We start from the raw sequence: 20931 nt of genomic DNA, 5'->3' as shown, positions 1-20931 counted from the left end.
TCAAGACGTTGTGATTTCGTGAAAAAAACATCATTTTCCAATGAGCGCACAGATTCGTTAAAACATCAGAGTGGTGACGTACTCGTTTTATTGGAATGTCATTAGGTGTGTTAGACTTAGTGATACGCTGCGCAGACCGTCCGGCGGATGACATCAAAGTACCGTGAGAGCCATTTAAAAAGCACAACATTCGAATCGCTCTCGCGGGGATTAATGTCATATGCCGATTGGTCTGAAATACAATACCTCTTGTGGGCTATTCTGCCTACATGAAAGCACAGAGGATGTATAAATCAGATAAATATAAGATTGGCTCACACATGATTGAAAATGTAGGTACCCCCCAACTTATTTAGAACAGGAATCTTTAATTGTTAAACAATGAGTGATGAAATACACCATAAGAGATCAAATATACATAGTCACTTCAGTTATACTCACAGGTGTCAAATCTTTGCAATAGTAAGTATGCTGACATGCTGTAGTCCTAAACCTATTATATTTACAGGTATCAATGTCCCTGAAAACAGTCAAACATGAAAAATGTCATATGAAATATAATGGCATGTTTTGCGTAGGCATCATCTGTTAAAACAGGATGCGATATATATTCAAGCTGGTAGTTCAGAGGTGTGATATTGTCACACACTGACATTCGATTTTTTTTATTTTGCGTAAAACTCTAAACACCTTAAATAAATAAACACTGTGATGTATAAAGGCAAAAATCTTAAGCACACAAACACACAAAAGAAAAAAGCACAATGGTCTCTTGGAATACACAAAAGTCTAAACTATGGAATGTATATGAACAGTTTGTGAATTTTGCGTATGCATGAACTGCATTCTAAATCTAAAATTTCATAATATAAAGACATTATGCCGAACTTATTTGTCATGCTTGCAAGTAGCCATAACAGTTAAATATATAAGCAAAAGATTCTAATTTCATGCACACAGTAAGATGAATACAAAGTGGCTTGGAATCCAGAATCAGAAAGTTGTTTTGGTTATTTTGGGGTTATTTCAGTCGTCCTCATCATCAAACTTTACGTTGGCATCATCTGCATCCAGCTGCAACAAGGTGAAAACATATGGGGTCACAACATACAGTTAACCAGACAGTGATATGTGCAATGATACAGTATATGACAGCAAATTTTGGGTTAATTTAGAGTATTTTAATTTACTAATATTAAAAAGCCCAAACTATACAATTGTATTTCATAAACATATTAATAATATAAAAATGTAAATGTTTAGAGGTATATATATTAAATTATACAGAAGTTATAAGGGGTGAAAATGTGCAGTAATAATTCATTATGTAAAATGCATAAACGGCTCAGTTAGTTTTCAATTTGGCTAATACAGTATGTGCAATGATACAGTATATGACAGCATGGCAAATTTTGGGTTAAGTTAGAGTTTTTAATCTAATAATATTAAAAAATCCCAAACTATACAATTTTATTTCATAAACATATTAATAATATAAAAAAATAAATGTTTAGAGGTATAGATATTAAATATATACTTAAGTTATAAGGGGTGAAAATGTGCAGTAATAATTCATTATGTAAAATGCATAAACAGGTTAAGTTAGTTTTCAATTTTCTACTTATATACAGTAGATACTTACACATTTCATCTCCATGACAGTAAAGACACGACCGGTCATTAACATTCTCAGAGGGATAGTTAGGATTAGGACAAAGGGCAAAGCAAGTGCAAATGTACTAGATTTCACTGCCCACAGAATCCCCAAACACATGATCTGGATGATAGTGTATAGGTGCATGCGCATTGTTGGCACCTGTGGAGAAACAGTGGGAAAATCTGTAGATAAATAGATGGACTCACATAAAGTATGAAAGTGTTTGTTGCTATTTGGTACTATTTGGAACTTTGGCTATGTAGTGCACATATGTGTTTCTCAGTACAATATCTTACACGATTGACAAAAGGAACAGCTGGATGATGCTTTCTCGGCATAATCAGAAGAAGCATGCGGTCCCAAAGCTGGATGCCACTCAGTGAAGTGATACCCATATAGAGGAAGATTCCAAACAGAGCAGTCATGGGGATCATCTTCAGGACAGGCTCCATCAGAATGGAGACCCCTGTGGGTAAAGTATTATAATGTATATTTTAATTGTACATATGTTAATAAAACCCTTTTATTATTTGATGTTATTACCACGAAGAAAGATAAAACTTACCAATCATCACCGACACCAAAATTCCACTGACCCTCTGTTCTAACACCCGCTCAATCTGTGGTCTGGGGCCTTTGGTCATGACAGTGAGGGCGTTAGCATGGGTCACAGATCTCACTGTCGCAGCACTAAGCCAGGGGGCACCAAAAATAGAGGCAACGCCACCCAGGAACACCAAAAGCAGTAGGTCCCAATGGAAACCAGAGCCCTTCATCATTTTTCTCTCAGGCTTACTCACAATCAGCCTGGATTGGGGAAAATGCTTAGAGGTAAATCACAATATAACATAGCAACAGATAACTTTTCCTAATAAGATCTTGAGAATAAGATATACTGTATAGTGTATGCATCTACACCCAACAGTGCCACTCAACATCTAACTTGCATATTCTGAATATTCTTTATGAGTGAGACACTCACGTGGTGATCTGAGACTCGAGGAAAATAAGAATGAAGACCAGTAAGCCAGGAACAACACAGGCGAACATCATCCAGATTGGGAAAGGCTGCTTCTCACCCAATGGGTTGATAAACCATCCTCTGGCCGCAGGATTAGACACAGTCAAACCCTTTGGCACCACCAGTTTCTAAAGCAGAATGTAAAAACAAAGTTAAGTTACTATGAAGTGCATGACTGAAACAGTCTGTTATTGTCTTGCACTGATGTTGACTATTGACAGATGTTCCATAAAACCCTCGTCGTCAGCTAAGAATCTTGGCGTTCTATTCGATAGTAATCTGTCATTTGAGAGCCACGTCGCCAACACCTGTAAAATTGCGTTACGTCATATGCTGTCAATGTCAGATGCAGAGAAGTTAATTCATGCATTCATGACATCAAAACTAGATTACTGCAATGCACTGTTAGGTGGTTGCTCTGCAGGCTTATTACAAAAACTCCAACTAGTCCAAAACGCAGCAGCTCGAGTTCTTACACGTACAAAAAAGTATGAACATATTAGCCCGGTTCTGTCAACCTTGCACTGGTTACCTATAAAGCATCGCATTAACTTTAAAATCTTGCTTATTACCTATAAAGCCCTACATGGTTTAGCTCCTCGGTACTTGAGTGAACTCCTCTTGTATTACAGTCCTTCACGTGCATTACGCTCTCAGGCATCCTGTCAGTTGGTAATACCTAGAATTTCAAAATCAAGTGCAGGTGGTAGATCCTTTTCCTATCTAGCGCCTAAACTTTGAAATAGTCTTTCCTGCACTGTCCGGGAGGCAGACATACTCTGTCAGTTTAAATCTAGACTAAAGACGCATCTTTTTAATCTTGCATACCCTACACTTCCATAATATAAATCCTCTGAGGGTTTAGGCTGCATTAGTTAGATCAACCGGAACCAGGAACACTTCCAACAACAACTGATGTACTTGTTGTATCAAAGAGTGCAGAACAGTACTCTACTCTCAGCCAGTCTTGTCTCATTGTTCCAAGGTTACCACAGCAAGCAGGATGCAGTTCATGGCCAGACCTGATGGTAGAGCAGAGAATGGGAAGCGGCGACCTGACAAGAGCTGAGATGATAGAGCTGGATGGACGCGGTGACTTGACACGTCTTCACTACAAAATTTCAAACGCTATTAGATTATTAATGATAATATTAAAACTATAATTTACCTTATTAGTAATTTTATTTATTTTTATTTAGCCTTGTTGTGCAAGCACTGTCGAGCTTGTGCAGAGGCAGCAGCTTTTGCCAGAGGGGAACTGGAATCCCCTGGTTGGGCCTGGGTTCTCCTGAGGTTTTTTTTCTCGATTGGAGTTTTGGGTTCCTCGCCACCGTTTGCATACTGTTTTGCACTATTTGCCTGGGCTGCTTTAGAATTTTAAAGTTTTACTTAATTAATATTGCATATAGGAATTTATAGTCTGTTTAATATTTGACCTGTGCTTCTCTCTCCTTTATCTTAAATGTGTGCTTTCACTGTGAGTGCGTGTCTGTGTGTGTGTGCTTCTCTGTGTGTGTGTGTGCATGCTTGTCTGTGTGTGTGTGCGTGCTTGTCTGTGTGTGTGCGTGCGCGTCCATGTGTCTGCGCGTCCGTGTGTGTCTATGTCTATGTGTGTTAGTACGTGTGCATATTGTGTGTGTGGAGTGTTTTGTATGTGGGTGTGTCTGTCTTCTGTGTTTTCACCTTTTTCTTGTTTTTACAGGTATAACTTTAATTGTTTTGCTCATCGTCAATATGTCTCATGTACAGCTGCTTTGTAACAATGAAAATAGTAAAAAGCACTATATAAATAAAGTTGAGTTGAGTTAATGTTATATGGTAACTATTCAATGAAGTCCAGTTTGTTTATGCTTTGGTCCAGATTACAACATTATTTCTATCTTCAAGACATTATCTTCAAGAGCATAAGATGAAGGTTAAGAACAGTCTCTTTCTCTGAACAGTGAAACAGCAAAGTGGTTGTCATTCTAACCTGTGTGTAGGCATGCCTGATGTTGATATCCACAGCGATAACAAAGAAGATGGCGATAGGAACGCCGAAATCTCCAATCATCCGACGGATCTGGTGGTGTGATGTGTTTTAACAACAATATTAACCTTGGCTCATGACTGATATATTAGTTTGTATATTATGTAGTAATTGTATTAATGGTGATACAAGACAGAACAGGGCAAACTTACTGGGCCAGGGAGGAAGACTCCAGTTTTGAACCCACGGAGATAGTATGCAATGAAGAAACAGCCAAACATAAGACACATGGAGAGCAGAGCAGTGTTGGGGTATGCCCTCTCTAGTATTTTATGGGGCTCTGTAACATTGCTATCAGCAAGTAGCGTGATGTTGACCGGTTTGATAGGATGGAAGGGATCCTCCGCTGACTCGTTCAAAGTAGGGTAGTTCAAAATCAAAGGATGTGCTTTGAATATCTAAGGGGTAAAAAGGGTTTTATTGTATGATCTTGAAAGTAATTAGTTTATGTGCATGTGCGGGTGTGGAACCATGCATGCCTTGATAAGATCAGAAAAGGTCTCGTAGATGAAAATGAGTGAGATCAGGATGGAGAAGATCTCCTGGGTGAAGCGTGAAATGAAGCGGACAAGGAAGCTCCCCTCCACCGCCATGATGATCAACACGATGACGATCAACCACATGCCCACCCAGACACGGCCCACGATGTACTCGAATCCCTGAGACTTGCAGAACTGAAAAAAAAATATGTTTTGAGTTTAGATGACAGTTGTAATTTTTTGGTTCACAGTTTCTTTAAATCAGTTTCTAAATGTAGATGTATTACCTGAAAGAACGCCTCTTCAAACACCAGCAAAGGACCCGTAAACCCAATGACCAGAACAGGCTGAGCCGCAAACAGACAGAAGATGATACCCTGCACGCAGGTCGAGACCATCATCTCCGAGACCCCCATCATGTGCTCCGTCTTATCCGCTAATATGTAGAAAGGGATCAAAGGTCAAACACATAAAATAAGTGAATGGATTGGATTTTCTTGGAAGACTAGGCAAACTAGCCCTTTTAGTTTCCTACTAGTTTGTTTTCGGAATGTCTGTGAAATAATCATTCAAACTTGGGACAAGACTCTTGTCTGCTCTTTCTATAGAATTTGAAAAAATCAAAAGTCAGCATGTCATCAGTAAATGCTTGCAGAGTATGTACTCACCCAGCAGTCCTCCGAAGGTAATGGCAGGAGAAAGGGCAGCAAAATAGATGAAGATGACAGCAGACAACACATGCGGGTGTAGGGCGTCAGTGAAGTCGCTGAGGTAATTCTTGTAGCGGCGTTTTATATCTTTGATCATACCACCAAACGGATAGCCGGTGCGGGCCAATGGATCCTCTCGTGGCTTCTCGGGTCCAGTTGGGGCTAAACAAGTGAACATAACAGGTAATGTCATTCCAGAGATCAGATTAGGATACAGAAATATACAGTCTAATCCCTCAATTCAGCCTTTTATGTCACCAAATTGGTGATCAAACAAGGTAGATACATTTCATAACTACAATTTTAAACTTGCTTTAGACTCAAGAAATATTTTATTAATAAATAACACCAAAAGGGCTGGTTGTGTGCAGTGTTCGACTAAGCTCTGCATTGAGAATTTGAGACTAAACCTGATCTTACATCTGATCAGAAACAAAGAAGCCCTGCATCATTCTATAAAACCTGACCTTTGCCTCCAACCATAATTCGGGTGTCATATGGGCGGACTCTTTCGCGCAACATCTTCTTTTGGAAGTTGATGATTGGCTTGAGCATAGCCTCATCCTGTATTTCTGTGGGTGGGATTACAAAGCTGCAGTCCATGAAGTCTGCTATGGCATCGGTCAGATCCTTCTCAGTTGTGGCCAAGTAAGCTTCCAGTGAGAACACCTGACAACAAATGAAACGTTCATTTCAGTGCCCAAACCGGTCTAGAGACTCTTTTTTCTCTGCATTTTACTAAGTTAGATTTTTTTTGGCTGGATCTCAATATGTCTAAATATTACCCAATCAGCCAGCAGTGTTGCCATGGCTCGGCCGCTCTCATGGTAATCCAGGCCGCTGTGACTGGGACCCACCAGGAAGAAAATAAAGCGAACTGGGATAGAAGCTTCCAAAACTCCATCCATCACCACTGAATCCCTCAGACGTGCAAATGCCACCACTGGTTTCTGAAGGTTCTCCACCACGCCTTGAGAGAGACAAGAGCATTAAACATACAGGATAGTAAATCAGATGATACACCTTTATAGATTGAATAACCAAAATGTCCTTTCACCTGATAAAACAACGGAGGCCTCCACGCGATCAACCATGTCTCGCTGAAGAACAAAACCATCAAACAATCAGTACTGGAGACTGACAGAGCAAGATACTAATACAAGATGGATGGATAAATGGGTGGACTGGTACCTGCTTGGTGACTGAGAATGTTTGCATCTCAATGTCTCCACTAACAGGAGTTGCAGCGCCCTCCAATTGACTATAAAGCAGACACAATGTGAGATTTGATTACTGCGCACAAATATCTAACTTTTTTATATTGTTATTTGGTAAAAATGTCTGTGTGAATAAGGGATTACAGAGACATGTATGTCACCTGCGCTTGCGCTGCAGAATTGTCAGAAGAGCATCCCTGTCAGTGGGGCGGATCTCTTTTTTGAGCAAAAGTTGCTCCACCATCTTCTGAGTAATGCTTGATAAGCTGCTATCATCAGCATCCAACAGCACCGCTCCTAGATACAGTTACCAAATCACCCCAAATATTAGCCATCAACATGAGGTCCCCCTTTAATTCTGACATTGTTTCTTGTTCCTTCTTTTGATCGTTGTCTAAAATACAACGAACGAAACAACAAACATACAATGGAACATTCTTCCTAACTCAGTCCGGTCAACCACTTCTCTCACAACATTCAAAAAACTAATTAAAACCCATCTCTTCTGTGAATACTTGGCAGACACATGAGGAAAAAAAACACTAACCCTCTCTTTCTCTCAACGGGTATTGATCTGGCTTTGGTAGAAACTAGTAACTTTGTATTAGCACCTATTGTATTATTGCTCCTGTATGACATATCGCTTATTACTCCCTGAACTCTCTGTAAGTCACTTTGGATAAAAGCGTCTGCTAAATGAATAAATGTAAATGACAAAACAAAAATGTCATTCTGTTTCTCACCTGTGCTCATGACCTTCCGAAGTTGAATGAGACTTTTGAAGGTGAGATAGGACACGTGGGAAGCACCCCACTCTTGAGTGGCAGGGCTGAAGTTCTCCTCATAACCCACCCAGCGTCCCATCTCCTGCCATAACTCCCCTCGAAGCTCGTTCAACTCGACGTATGCCTGATGTGGACAAACACAATTTTTGATTAAAATATTTTGGATGATAAATAACGTGAGTAATCGATTGACAAAATTTGTGTATGTATCACCTCTGCATCTCCTCTCTTGATGGCATTGGTGTTGGTATTTCGAGCAGCTGAAAGCAGAAAAGTGAAAGAATTGAGGAATGACAGAGTGGTCTTTCAGCTGGTGCCCAGCAAAACCAGTTAAACATCAGTTTAACCAAGCTGGGAGACCAGCTTTAACTAGTTGAAACCACCAAATCAGTTTTAGGTTGGTTTAAGGGGCAAGGTGGGTGTAGGTGATGTGTGCGTGTGCATGATAAACACACCCTCCAAGTCTCTGGAGAAGGTAAAACTCTGATGAGGCTCCTCTTCAGTTTGTCTCATCTGCTCCAAGTCATAGCTGCCCTTCTGTCCTGCAGGCGTCCTATAGAGGGCGACAGAGAGCACACACTACAACACACAGCATGGAAAGAGGCGGCTGTTCCAGCTCAACAAACTCACCAGATCTTATTCATCATAGGCCAGACTGATCTCCGTTGTCTTACAAAGCGACTCAAGCCAACCCTGATACAACAAACAAAAAACTCCACACTGTCCAGCCCTCGCACTGCACTGAGTCTCACCACAAGGGGGAGACATTTTACAACGTTACTTTCCTACTGTTTCCCTAATTATTTACAGGTTTTTCTACTGTTTATTTCTTTTTTACTTGTGAACATTCACACTATAACACCCCTTATTAAATTCTAAAAATAATACAATTAGAGGTTTGAGTCATTAGCATCAAATAATTCATATTAATAATTCAAATTTTAAATATTTAGAATAATTTTAATGTTGACATTTACTTTATTGCTTTCACACAAATGCTCAGAAAAGCACATTAATGAATTATTATCATTATCATTAAAAATAATTTATAAATGAAAACCTTGAATATTCATAAGAAACTTAAAACAAGGGCCAAGCAGTTCATGAGATTTTATTGTTCTAGGACTTTTAACTGTAGTTGTGGCTGCTTACGAGAAATACAGTAAATCCGGCACAACTTAATCTGCATAATTTGTTCTGATCAGTGTGTGTACACATACAGACAGTATGATACTTACAAACTGAATGGAGAGGGGAGAGATGACTCGCTGCCCTCATAAGATGTGTCATTGTCCTTCAAAGAGAGAAAGAAAGATCAAGAGAGGGAGGCTCTATTTACTACAAGTGTTGTGTAATGTAAAATACATCTGTTGGACGTCATCCACTATATTTGATATGAGATGGTTCTCTCACCCCTTCAAATGATACAACGGCTTCCATCATTTAGACTGTCTGAACTTCTCTCTGTCACAGAACTTTCAGAAAATCTCACACATAACCTTCATTCACACACGAGTGAAGAGTGGGAAAAGGGAGAGAAACAAAATAACACATAACAGTCAGATACTATAAGCACCAATCTGTTATATGCACGCTTATTTTTAATTCATTCTTCCATTACACAGGTAGGCATTTGCATAGAGTATTCATGGTATACATTACATCAGTTCCCTGAGAATCAACCACAACCTACCAAATAAGCTAAACTTTCCTTCTCACTAGGCACTTGATACACATTGAGTTTTGGCATTTTGAACATTACTACAGTTTTTTCGTTTATGAATAGTGCATTTTTACTTTAACTCAGTTTTTATGTATTTTAGAGGCGAAATTTTAGAGTAACCTAACTGTCACAAGGGTGTGTATACATGCAAGCCTGGCAATTATCAGAAGACTGAACGTCAATTGTGTGATAAGAAATATTCTGTCCCTCACTGTGAGTAGTGACAGAAGCAGATAGAGTAGATCAGAGGACTGTGGTGAAGTCTTGACCTTGTTGGACTGTAACGGCTTAAACTACACCCAGACTTTTTCATCTATTACTGTACATTCGAAGTCAGATATTCTTAATTAAATACAAATAAATCTGATTACTGTCACCCATAAAACTTTCGTGCTATATAAACATTAACTGAAAATGACTGTTGTATGTAACATAGGAACTTCAGGACTTCCAAATGATATTACAATCCATTGATAATTTTTATGTAAAAGCTTACAAATTAGATTCATTAACCTTGTTGTGGTTACATGTTTTATTAATTTCCAGAAACAGCACAGATGCAAAAGCAGGCAAATTAATGTACGGCTGTACCCATTTTTTTCTTAGTAAAAGATTTACCTTTTACAAAAATGTATTTCATGTACTGAAAGATGATTAACATAATTTTCATATTTGCTTGATGAATATGATTTTTAATCAATACTTGAGTGCAACAATGCTTAAGTTTTTGTTATAGGTCAAAAATGCCTAGCAATTTAAAATATGTTCTCTCTGTAATTATAACATTTTGCAATGATAACACTCTTGCATGACCCATACATTCACATTTAGCACTTATAAGAAACATCATTACAGTTTAGTCACGATTTTGAGAAATTACCTAATTTCATCTCTAATGTTTTTGTGGCACTTAAATTAACAATTGAATTTGTCATTACAAAATCTATAAAAAAAGAAAAAAGTAAATATAATAGCTGCTCTTGAAATTTCCTTGAGCAGGTGTCCCCCACTTTACAACAGACCACTGTCACATTTGCACACATTTTAAAGTCTTTCCACTCAATTAGACCTTTTCTAAGGCTAAGACTAACTGTCCCAAAGCATGACACACCCTTACCTGAGCCCAGGTGTTCCTGGCAGGATTCTGTGCCGAGTTTCCGTGGCTACACTTGGAACGGCCAACTCGAGACTGACCTCAGGCCGATTCAAAAGATATGGGTGGGGGGGGTTTGTAATGGAAAAAGAGCAAAAGACGTAGTCACGTAGTGCGCGGAAACCCAAAAAAGTGACACGCTTTGAGCACCCAGGGGTGTGAGGGGGGTGATAAGACACCTATAATCAGGCAAATAGCTTTATCAATGGGGCCACCTTGGAACGGGAATACCCCAGCCCTAAGACCACTCCCAATCAACTGTCACCGCGAACCGTCCAGAGTGAGAATACAGTGAAAATTTTTTGCTTGTAATATGTGTTACATGTGCTTAATGTTTACCTTCACTCTGAACACCCAACTAAATTTATGTGAATTGTGAACTTTACGGCTAGTTTTGGTTAAAACGTCATTAATTGAAAAGGTGCAACCCTGTGGCACCCCCAGTGTTACCCTGGAACATGGCCAGGTTAGAACCTTTAGAATGGGAGAAACATTAATAATATAGTCATCACATTAGCAGGGCAAATTTATCAGCATCTTGCCTTCTGACGTCAAGTTGTGTACAACTGTCCGGGATTCCCTTCACATTGATATATTGCAGCAGTCTGGCAATAGTAGTTGGGGGGGTTCCCCCTTCATGGCCCTCACATGAGTTTGATATCATGTCACCTTTTTTCCACTGAGTCACAGAAACACTGCTGCATCTCGGCCAATGAGCGTTTGTTTTACACATTTTTATCATCATGTTATCATCATGTTAAATAAAACAATGGGCAGTCGTGGCCTAATGGTTAGAGAGTCAGACTCGTGCCGGTTCGATTCCCAGGGCCGGCGGGTAACGACTGAGGTGCCCTTGAGCAAGGCACCTTACCCCTACTTGCTCCCCGGGCGCTGCAGTGATAGCTGCCCATTGCTCCGGATGTACGTGTGTTCACCACTTGCTGTGTGTGTGTTCACTACTCTCTGGATGGGATAAATGCAGAGGTCACATTTCGGGTATGGGTCACCATATCTGACTAATAGGTCACTTTCACTTCACTTAATAATCCATGGTCTGTCTTTGCATATTACATTTAACGCGATACTGTGACTAGACCTTCATCTCCTTTCAGGTTCAGGTCATTCTTAGCACACAGTGCTGCTGTGTCTTCATTAATTATTATTGATAAAATTAGCAAGATACTGAATTTGGTCACATTCTTTGACTTTTATTAAACTTATTAATATATATATATATATATATATATATATATATATACAGTATATGAATAGTTTGGTTCCAAAATGAGATAACTAGACTTTTCAAAAATCATGTTTTTTATTGTGCATTCCAATTAATATCAAACTGCAGTTGGTTTGTTTTGATTTAAGCCATAATAACTCCAAAAATACAGCTAACTTACACAATAAAAACATGATAACATAATAAAAAACATGATTTTTGAAAAAATGTAAAAATGTAATCTCATTTTGGAACCAAACTCTTCAGATATACTATTGTCATAAAAATAAACCGTTCTTCATCATTACAGTCTAAAATGTTAAATAACACTAAATAATAATGTCACATTTTAAGATTTGAGGTTTAAATACAGTTAAAACCTCATGGCATTTCTGTTTTGTGTAAATGCAGAATGTGTCTTTGTCCCTCTGTGCAACCCTGTTTTTCCTGGACTTGGCCTTTTTAAAAAATCATAATTGGATCACTGGCTTTAAATAGAAGTATCTATTTTAGTGTTTATTAGTATACTTTGGGTATGAGGTTGAAATAGGATTTCTTGAAGGTAGCTTTTTCCCAATAGAACGAAAAGTGCAAACATTTAATCAACTGTTGTGAATATAAAAGTCAGACTTAGTAAACATCGCAATTTATAAATGTTAGGATGTGGGTTGTATGTTCAATACACCTGATCACCTGAAACATGGAGATGGTGGAAGCCCAGTGGTCAAGGGTCCTGATTATCCACCAGAAAGTTTCATTCTTCAGATATCCAGAAAAGAAAAGGTATGTCCCTGCAATTAATAGGCTGTTGCCTTGGATAAAAATGTATCTGTACATACAGAACATGGTAAGACACAGGACGAAATGTTTAGAAAAGTGAAGAAACTAATGTTGAGGTTGCAGGAAAACAAGTTAAGAACATACACCATGAAATACCAACAGAAAACATAATATTATAATGTCAATTTGTAATTGATCAAATTAAAACATCTGGAAGAATCCACAGGGAACAGTGCACACATATATGCTAGATGGCTTACATGCCTTGTTATCTGATGATGTTGAGATGTTGTTTCAGGATTAAAAGTGTAATTAACATTCAGTCTCGTGGTAAATGAGACCTTTTAAAGGGTAGAATAACAGCATCTCCTGAGAGGGCCTTCTTTGCATGGAACTAAAAGGACCCATGTGCCTAAATTCTAGAGGGAAAGGAAGATTTTTCTCTATACAGTTTGTTTGTGTATATGAATCTGCAGATTTGATTGATTTACTTTATTCTTTTCTCTGATGATGACTCGCTTTGATTTATGCAGTAAGAAATATGGTGTGCTTTAAAAATATGCAAAAGACAAATATTTTAAAGGATAATCTGACAAATGTTGAAAAGAAAAATATGCTTTTACATTCACACACTCAAAAATTGCTGTTTGGATTAGAAACGACTGTGTAGGATTTCACAGTTGATTATTACATGTTTTAATAAATGCATTGAAGTGGTCATTTATAAACCCTATATAGTTTTGTATTTATACTTATGAGTATCTCTGCGATTGAGTATCACAATAATATTAACAAGCCTTACACTATAGTGTTTATTCGACACTGTTTCCCAGTGTTCATACTATAGTGCATATGAAATTGTACAGCACACAGTGTGTGTGTAGGTGTGTCTCTCCTGCGGTCTCTGGTATTTTATGATAAAACACAGGAAATTGAATGCTCAATGATAACCATGCCAGCCTATAGGACACACAGACTATCACTGCTTTGAGGGCGTTCACACAACTGTAACTTTAGAAAATGACAGTATTTCAACTGCTATTAGCCACATAGTATTTTTCAATAATAAGAATCACCATGTTGTAAATTTAGTGTTTCAGTCATTATATACTGATTCAGTGTTCAAACGAGATCTATTGTGTGTATTAAAACAGATGCTTAACTGTTCCTTGTTTCACATGCGCTTTCCAAATGAGATTTGCCATTGTGAAGTAGAAATCTAATTTTCATGTAATATTGACAGTATTACCAGACTTAAAACTATTCTGTAAAATACTGATAAATAATACTTTCGGTGCAGTTTTGCTAACACATATAACTTAATATATATTACGTAGTTTGCATTATTTGTAAGAAAAGTTACGATGTCTAAGAAGAAAAGTGTTTTATATTTAAGAGGTGAGGATTGAAACAGAGTACTTTTACTCAATTATTTTATTGTATGACTGTAATAAAGTGTTCCTAAGTAATAGTGTTCAAAGTGCTCTCTGGTGGTGAATATGGTTTACAATCTGAAAGCTCATCAATAAAACTAATGTATTTCTGCACTACTTATAACACACCCTAAAATAACAATACTTTATACAATTTTGTGGTAAAAGTTTTGAGTACATTTACAATGATGCATGAAGACATTTTGGTATTTATTTTAATTTAAGGGTTACATTTATGGTATGAAAGAAACAATACTGAACTCTAAATAACCCCCAAAAAAACACCTTTTCAGAAATGCGTTACATTTATTTTTTATAGAGCTCACAGGAATAATTGTTTTAAGGGCATCTAAAATAACATTAACCAATTAAATTTATTAAATAAAAAATAGAGAGTTCTAGTATAATTTCAACGAATTAATTAAGTGATTAGTTAGTCTTCAAAACTTTACCTAGGATTAATTTTAATAAAATAATATTACTGATATTGTTTTTAAATAATATTATTTTAACAACTTTCAACATTCTATTAAAGTTATTGAATTAACTGTTCTCTTTACTGTCTTCTTTATTACTCTGCTTCAGGTTCAGAATTTTTCAGACTTAAGTCTCATACCATAACGTTTGAACTTTGAGCTATGGCAATCATTTACGTCCAACAAACTCTGTATAAAGTAGAATGATAAAGAGGACAGAAGAAGAGCTTCAAAACAAATCAGACATCGCTCAGAGCTTGACCAGAGCATGTGACCTTATCTGAGCTAAGATGGTTATTACGATCTGAGGTCAAGGTGCTAGAGAATGATGCAATCTTTACGATATCTGGCGATCTTCTCAGGCTTGCCATCCTTAGCTTTATGGATGGCCTCCATGATCTATAGAGACCACAAGAAAAAATAAAAAAATGTAAATGAAAAGAAACAAACCTTATGATCAAAATTCTAAAAGCCCTGTCTTAAAGGGGAAATACAGAAAGTTACATTTCAGAAAATTTCCCCCTAAACTTGTACCTACAAAGCAAAATTGTAAAATATCAAAAACATTGCTTTTACAGGTGATGTGAGTGCATTCAGGGTTAACCACTGAATTTGACTACCCCATGCTTCAGCCACACATCCTTTTAATCAGAGCCCGTCCTTACAAAGACAGTACGAAACTACCTGGGACAGTACGAAACTGATTATGTGATATACTTCAATAAAACTACTGTGTGTGGTGCTTGCAGCACCTTTAAAAGGCATTTAAAATTATTATTCTATGAAAAAAATATTTAAGTCTTAAAACCTGAATAGAAGTAAATTGGATGAGATGCACTTTACAAATTAGTATGAGGTCACACATTACCAACACAAACACAGAATTTAAATAGGCCTGCTTACATCCTCATCGTAGGGGAAACCACCTGTTTCCAACTTGGAGAAGACAAGATGTTCATTGATCACCACCTCAAAACTCCCTATAAAAATATTTGTAAGGTTTACTTGTTGTTATAATGTCAGTTATATATTGGAATGAATAGTATAAAGTTCTTTCTAAAAAATTGCACTGAATTATTTTAGTGATGCCTTTGAACATTAACTGGAATTATGAGCACAAATGAAAGATCCAAGGATGTACTTCACCTCTTCTGCCCACGAAGCCAGACACCTCCGCATCAGGAAACTTGGCGCCGATGTTTTGCTTAAGTTCCTGGAAGCGGGGCGCGTAGCCTCATCCGCCGCTGGTGGGTTACAACACACAGTTTAGTTTTGTTTAAAAACACTACTCTTCTGTGCATGCCAACCGCCTTTTGTTGTCAAGTTAACATTAACAACTGGTTCAGCCGGTATCTCCTATTTTAGATATTTGATTATAGTTCTACAGGCTTTAGTGTTTTGCCTATATAGGCGATCTAACATTTTGGCCACATATTGCAATTAGCCAGGTCGCTAGATTTTAAGACACGGTCATAACTTAACAATTAATATAAAAGTATACAATCCAAACGTTTAATCTAAAACGTATTAAATATAAAGTCTTTAAATATATATAAAAAAAACACATAACGACATACGCTTGACTGCTAGGTAAATGACCTTACCAGTACTCAACTTTTATCTTTACCGCCATGATTCGCGTCCTCTGGCCTGCGCAGGTTCAGTTGTTACCTTGTTGTATGTGTGGAGACGAAAAACAAGTCACTACACACCTCACCTGGGACACCTGCGTCAGGAGAGCAACACCCTTTACCTTGACACGCAATGACGACACGCTTCAGAGTTTCTATAGATATCCAATAACAGCGCAGTAAACAAAATAAGTAAAACGACTCCAAACACTGAAGTACATGCACGGGTGAATTTATTAGTTACATTCTTAAGATGATGCGTTTTTCAATGTAAAATTAAAATGTAAAATAAAGTTTCAGATACATTTAGATTTTAAATAAAAATTACAATACAATTGTATTAAATAAGACTGCAACGAGACTCTAGCTCTGGCGTTTGTACCATTACCGATCTTAATATGTTTAAATATTTCTGAGGTCAGAAAAAATAAACAGAAATAATATTAGCAATGCACATATTTTATTTAAGGTCAACAATTTAAAACGTTTATTATTTAATGTTCATTACATAGGCAGCTGAACATCACACGCTCTCCATAGCAGCTAACTAGCACACTAACATTAAAATAAAGGCTTTTAAATTGTTATTACCTACATTATATGTGACCCTGGACAACAAAACCAGTCTTATGGGTCAATTTTTCGAAATTGAGATTTTTACATAATCTGAAAGCTGAATAAATAAACTTTCTATAGATATACGAGTTAGAATAGGACCATATCTGGCTGAGATACAACAGTTTAAAACTCTGGAATCTGAGAGCGCAAAAAAATCAAAATATTGAGAAAATTGCCTTTGAAGTTGTTAATCAGGGCCACTGTGGCAGACCATCCACTCACAAAAATAAAGTTTTTATATATTTAAGGTAGTAAATTTACAAAATATCTTAATGGAACATAATCTTTACTTAATATCCTAATGATTTTTGGCATAAAAGAAAAATCAATAATTTTGACCCACACAATGTATTTTTGTCTTTTACTAAAAATGTTCCCGTGCTAGACTGGTTTTGTGATCCAGGGTCACATGCTATTACCCTTTCAAATCATCGTGTGAAACGACCTGACAGACACACCTTTATAATAAAACAATAGTTGTTAACTTTTATTTACCCCTTAAATGAAATTGGGAGACAGATCTGGTTCATGGCCTATTTGATGCACTGTATATGCATCATAATCATGGTCTTTACAAAGACTTCAAAGGTTTCTATGAAACTAAATACAACATGCTAACCTGCGGCAGTGTTTGCAAGTAAAAAACATCACTAAACCAGATGTTTGGTTTAGTTGAAACATCGAAAATATGTGAAAAAAAAATGCTTGAAAGTGACAATCACCTGAGCTATTTATGCTAGCAAAACATGAGGGACAGTGTACTCAGACACACCCACTGAAAATATGTTAATTAAGATCATTTCAAGCTTTAAGCGTTCCCTTCCTGTAACCAGTGTTTTAGTATATTAGCATCACAACACATTTTGAATTACATTTTTTTATTTTTAACCCCAAAACACAAAACAACAAGCAGGACACTGACTCTAACAGGCAATGTGGCTTTATAAAAAAAGAAATTGACCCTTTCATTGGCTCCCTCCTCATCATCCCCTATCTATCTCCTACTGCGTGGGGGCTGCATGGACTGCAGGCCTCATACCGTAACTTTGACTTTAGAGTTACGATAATCATTTATGTCCAGCAACCCGGCAGGAGAAGTGAAGAGGAGAGGACGTATAAGGATCCCACACCAGACCTTTTAAAGTTATAATATCAGAACCATTTAGATCTTAATTTTCAGATCTTCTCCAAGTTGTCCCTGAGGTGCTGATATAGTTATGGGAGCCAAAATAAAAGGTTTATTGTGAAAACATTAGAGGATGACACAAGGAGGCTGACTCTTGGTGATCTTCTCCACTGGCTGGCCATCAGAGGCCCTCTGGATAGCATGCATGATCTTGTAGACAAAAAAGAAGACAGAGGGAAGCATGCATGAGTATCCAATAAAAAGGAGATAGACCAAATTGTTAACAGCGTATTACATGTGAGGATGTTTACTCACATCATCCTCATAGGGGAAGCCACTGGTTTCGAACTTTGAGAAGATCAGCTGTCCATTGATCTCAATCTCAAAGCTCCCTGGGAGGCAGAAACTTACGTTAATGTATTTTTGTAAGTAAAACATAGCTTGACAGCACCTCATATATTCTTGCAGCCCCAGAATATGACTATTACCCACCCTGTCGACCAACAAAGCCAGTCACATCCGCATCAGTGAACTCAGCAGTGACGACCCGCTTGAGCTCCTGATAGCGGGGCTCGTACCCTCATCCGCCACTGCAGCACACAATAGTGAAGAGCAGACATGAGATAACTATAATGACAATATTTACACATATACACTTCAGAATCGTCTCGTTGTCTTCAATCACAGTAATAATTTCCGTCAAATAACCTCTGTAACAAAGTATTTAAATGTTACAATCCAATTAAAAGATTATAGCTGTGAAAGAGAAAAAATGTTATACATGCAAAGAATGCAAAACGTTTGCACATTATCAGTGTCATTATTCACTGGAGATCGACAGCCTATGCCATGTATACATGTAAAATGTGCACAATCATTCTGACACCATGTAATGTGTATGATCAAAATTTGATTGTTTTCTGAATCCTAGAGAACCACAGCTAGTTTTCTGAGAGTAAACCCTCTGAAGAAATCTCAAAGCCATTAAGACAAACAGAGAGGAACACTCAAGCTTAAATTGACACTTCACCCAAAAATGAAAATTCTGTCATCATTAACTCACCTTCGAGTTATTCCAAATGTGCATACATTTCTTTGTTCTGATGAACACAGAGAAAGATATTTGGAATAATGGTAATAACCAAACAGATCTCAACACCCATTGACTCCCATAGTAGGAAAAAATACTTTATAATTGTTTTTGTTCTGTTGAACACAAAAGAAGACATTTTGAAGAATGTAGTACAGCAAACAGTTCTGGGGCACTTTTGACTACCATTGTTTTTTTTCTACTATGGTAGTCAATGGGTGTTGAATTGGTTATAAGTAGGGATGCACGATAAATTATCGGCCATATCAGTATCGGTCTATAGATGGTGATTTTTAATGTTATCGGCCGATAATAAAATTTAGGCCGATATATTATAGCCGATAAATCAAAAATCATTTCCTTGGGTTAAACTTCTTCAGCTGCACGCTGCTCACAGTTAAAATACAGAACAGTACTGTCTTTCTGTCATGATCTGTCATCATTCACTTACTGCTATTAGCAAAACATTGTTGATGTAGTATGTAGATATTTATGAACGTGTAAATTATAGGAACAAAAGCATATTGTTTGACGCCGACTGCTGTCTGAATGCTTTCTGTCTTGAGACCTGTTAGACTTGTGGCTATTGAGAACACCTTTCTGGGTTGCTCTTTCATTTGTTCATTGAACAAGCATTATACCTGAAAAGTGTAAAAGTTAAAGAATCTTTAATTGGTGTAAAGTAGGGTTGGTACATAATTTTCAGGGGGAAAAAAATAATTTTCAGTTCAGAAAATGTTATAATATTTAGATACTGTATATCGGCCAATATATCGGTTATGGGCTTCCAAGGTTCAAGAATGATCAGTTATCGGCAAAAATGTACATATCAGCACCAAAACAAAGACATTTATACACATTGGAACAACTCGAAGGTGAGTAAATGATGACAGAATTTTCATTTTTGGGTGAAGTATCCCTTTAAGCCCTAGATATACCAGCACAGCTCTTTAAATCGACTCCATTGCATTATAAAATATAATTGTTTATGGGACACGCAGGACATGCTTTCAGCACGTGTTAAAGTAAAACTCCCTAGTTTACAGATTATCCATACATAAATGACGAAAAATGTTATGATTAGAGACGACTGATAATTGTTAGCATAGTTAGCAATCTGCTTGAGCTAACGTTACCCTTTTCGATCCATCCCATTCCTCAGAATACAAATCTTTCACGAGAGCCAAATGAAAATAATATACCATAGTGAATAGTTTACACAGAACTCTATCTTGAAGTCACTTACCAGTATTCTACTTTTATTTGCACACCCATGTCTGATGTTTCACTCAACGCTAAGTCACAACACTTCCTCGCTTCCTTAAGCGGAGCTGTCGTAAACTAAACATCTACCGCCCCCTACATACTAAAAGAGGGATTTACCAAATAAAAGATGAGCGCATAAAAATCGGACGTTGAAAAGCCACAAGAGGGCAGCTTGCAACCAAACTACAGCTTTACGTGACATTACAACTTTGACTTAAAGAGGATCTTTAAAGTTCGCTTAAAATTAATATAGTATTTGGTTATCATTGTTATCAACAATTCATCAAATTCAAAAATCATTTAGAATTCTTATTTCTTTCCAGCCCTATTTACTTCTGCTGGGTAAATAATTGTCTATTTCAACTAATAGCAAACCAGACAGGGTTAATATTTTAATTTCAAACGAATAACAGAAGACTTTAAATATAGGGCGTAGTATAAAATACTCTTGTCTCTAATACAGTAGCAACAGACCATCAGTTTGGCAAGCCTGGGATACCCGCTGTCTATTGTTG

The 20931-nt window shown here is 37.2% G+C and overlaps 3 protein-coding genes across 3 annotated transcripts; all 3 read right to left on the bottom strand.

Annotated features, from left to right (window-relative positions):
- Positions 1-64: 64 nt before the first annotated feature.
- Positions 65-10894, bottom strand: slc4a1a (solute carrier family 4 member 1a (Diego blood group)). Its single transcript, XM_057346774.1, has 21 exons — positions 10739-10894; positions 9312-9397; positions 9137-9192; positions 8354-8451; positions 8112-8158; positions 7857-8022; positions 7275-7410; positions 7088-7157; positions 6954-6996; positions 6682-6866; positions 6364-6565; positions 5855-6058; positions 5474-5622; positions 5187-5381; positions 4860-5105; positions 4651-4740; positions 2640-2806; positions 2223-2464; positions 1954-2123; positions 1643-1816; positions 65-1074 (listed from the first exon to the last, which is right to left on the bottom strand). Exons 2-21 carry the CDS (start codon positions 9339-9341, stop codon positions 1027-1029), a joined length of 2718 nt encoding a protein of 905 aa, XP_057202757.1. The 5' UTR covers positions 9342-9397; positions 10739-10894; the 3' UTR covers positions 65-1026.
- Positions 10895-14160: 3266 nt separating this feature from the next.
- selenow2b (selenoprotein W, 2b) lies at positions 14161-16425 on the bottom strand. The gene is made up of 4 exons (XM_057346871.1): positions 16290-16425; positions 15832-15929; positions 15589-15665; positions 14161-15084 (listed from the first exon to the last, which is right to left on the bottom strand). The coding sequence occupies exons 1-4, from the start codon at positions 16316-16318 to the stop codon at positions 15004-15006; spliced, it is 285 nt and encodes a 94-aa protein (XP_057202854.1). The 5' UTR covers positions 16319-16425; the 3' UTR covers positions 14161-15003.
- A 334-nt stretch (positions 16426-16759) lies between these two features.
- On the bottom strand, positions 16760-20510 carry selenow2a (selenoprotein W, 2a). The gene is made up of 4 exons (XM_057346870.1): positions 20397-20510; positions 18553-18650; positions 18376-18452; positions 16760-18270 (listed from the first exon to the last, which is right to left on the bottom strand). The coding sequence occupies exons 1-4, from the start codon at positions 20423-20425 to the stop codon at positions 18187-18189; spliced, it is 288 nt and encodes a 95-aa protein (XP_057202853.1). The 5' UTR covers positions 20426-20510; the 3' UTR covers positions 16760-18186.
- Between the last annotated feature and the right edge of the window lie 421 nt (positions 20511-20931).

Source organism: Triplophysa rosa, linkage group LG11 (assembly GCF_024868665.1).
Source record: "Triplophysa rosa linkage group LG11, Trosa_1v2, whole genome shotgun sequence".
Classification (NCBI taxonomy): Eukaryota; Metazoa; Chordata; class Actinopteri; order Cypriniformes; family Nemacheilidae; genus Triplophysa; species Triplophysa rosa.
Note: the sequence above shows the minus strand (reverse complement) of the source record. Positions and strands in the feature narration are given on the sequence as shown.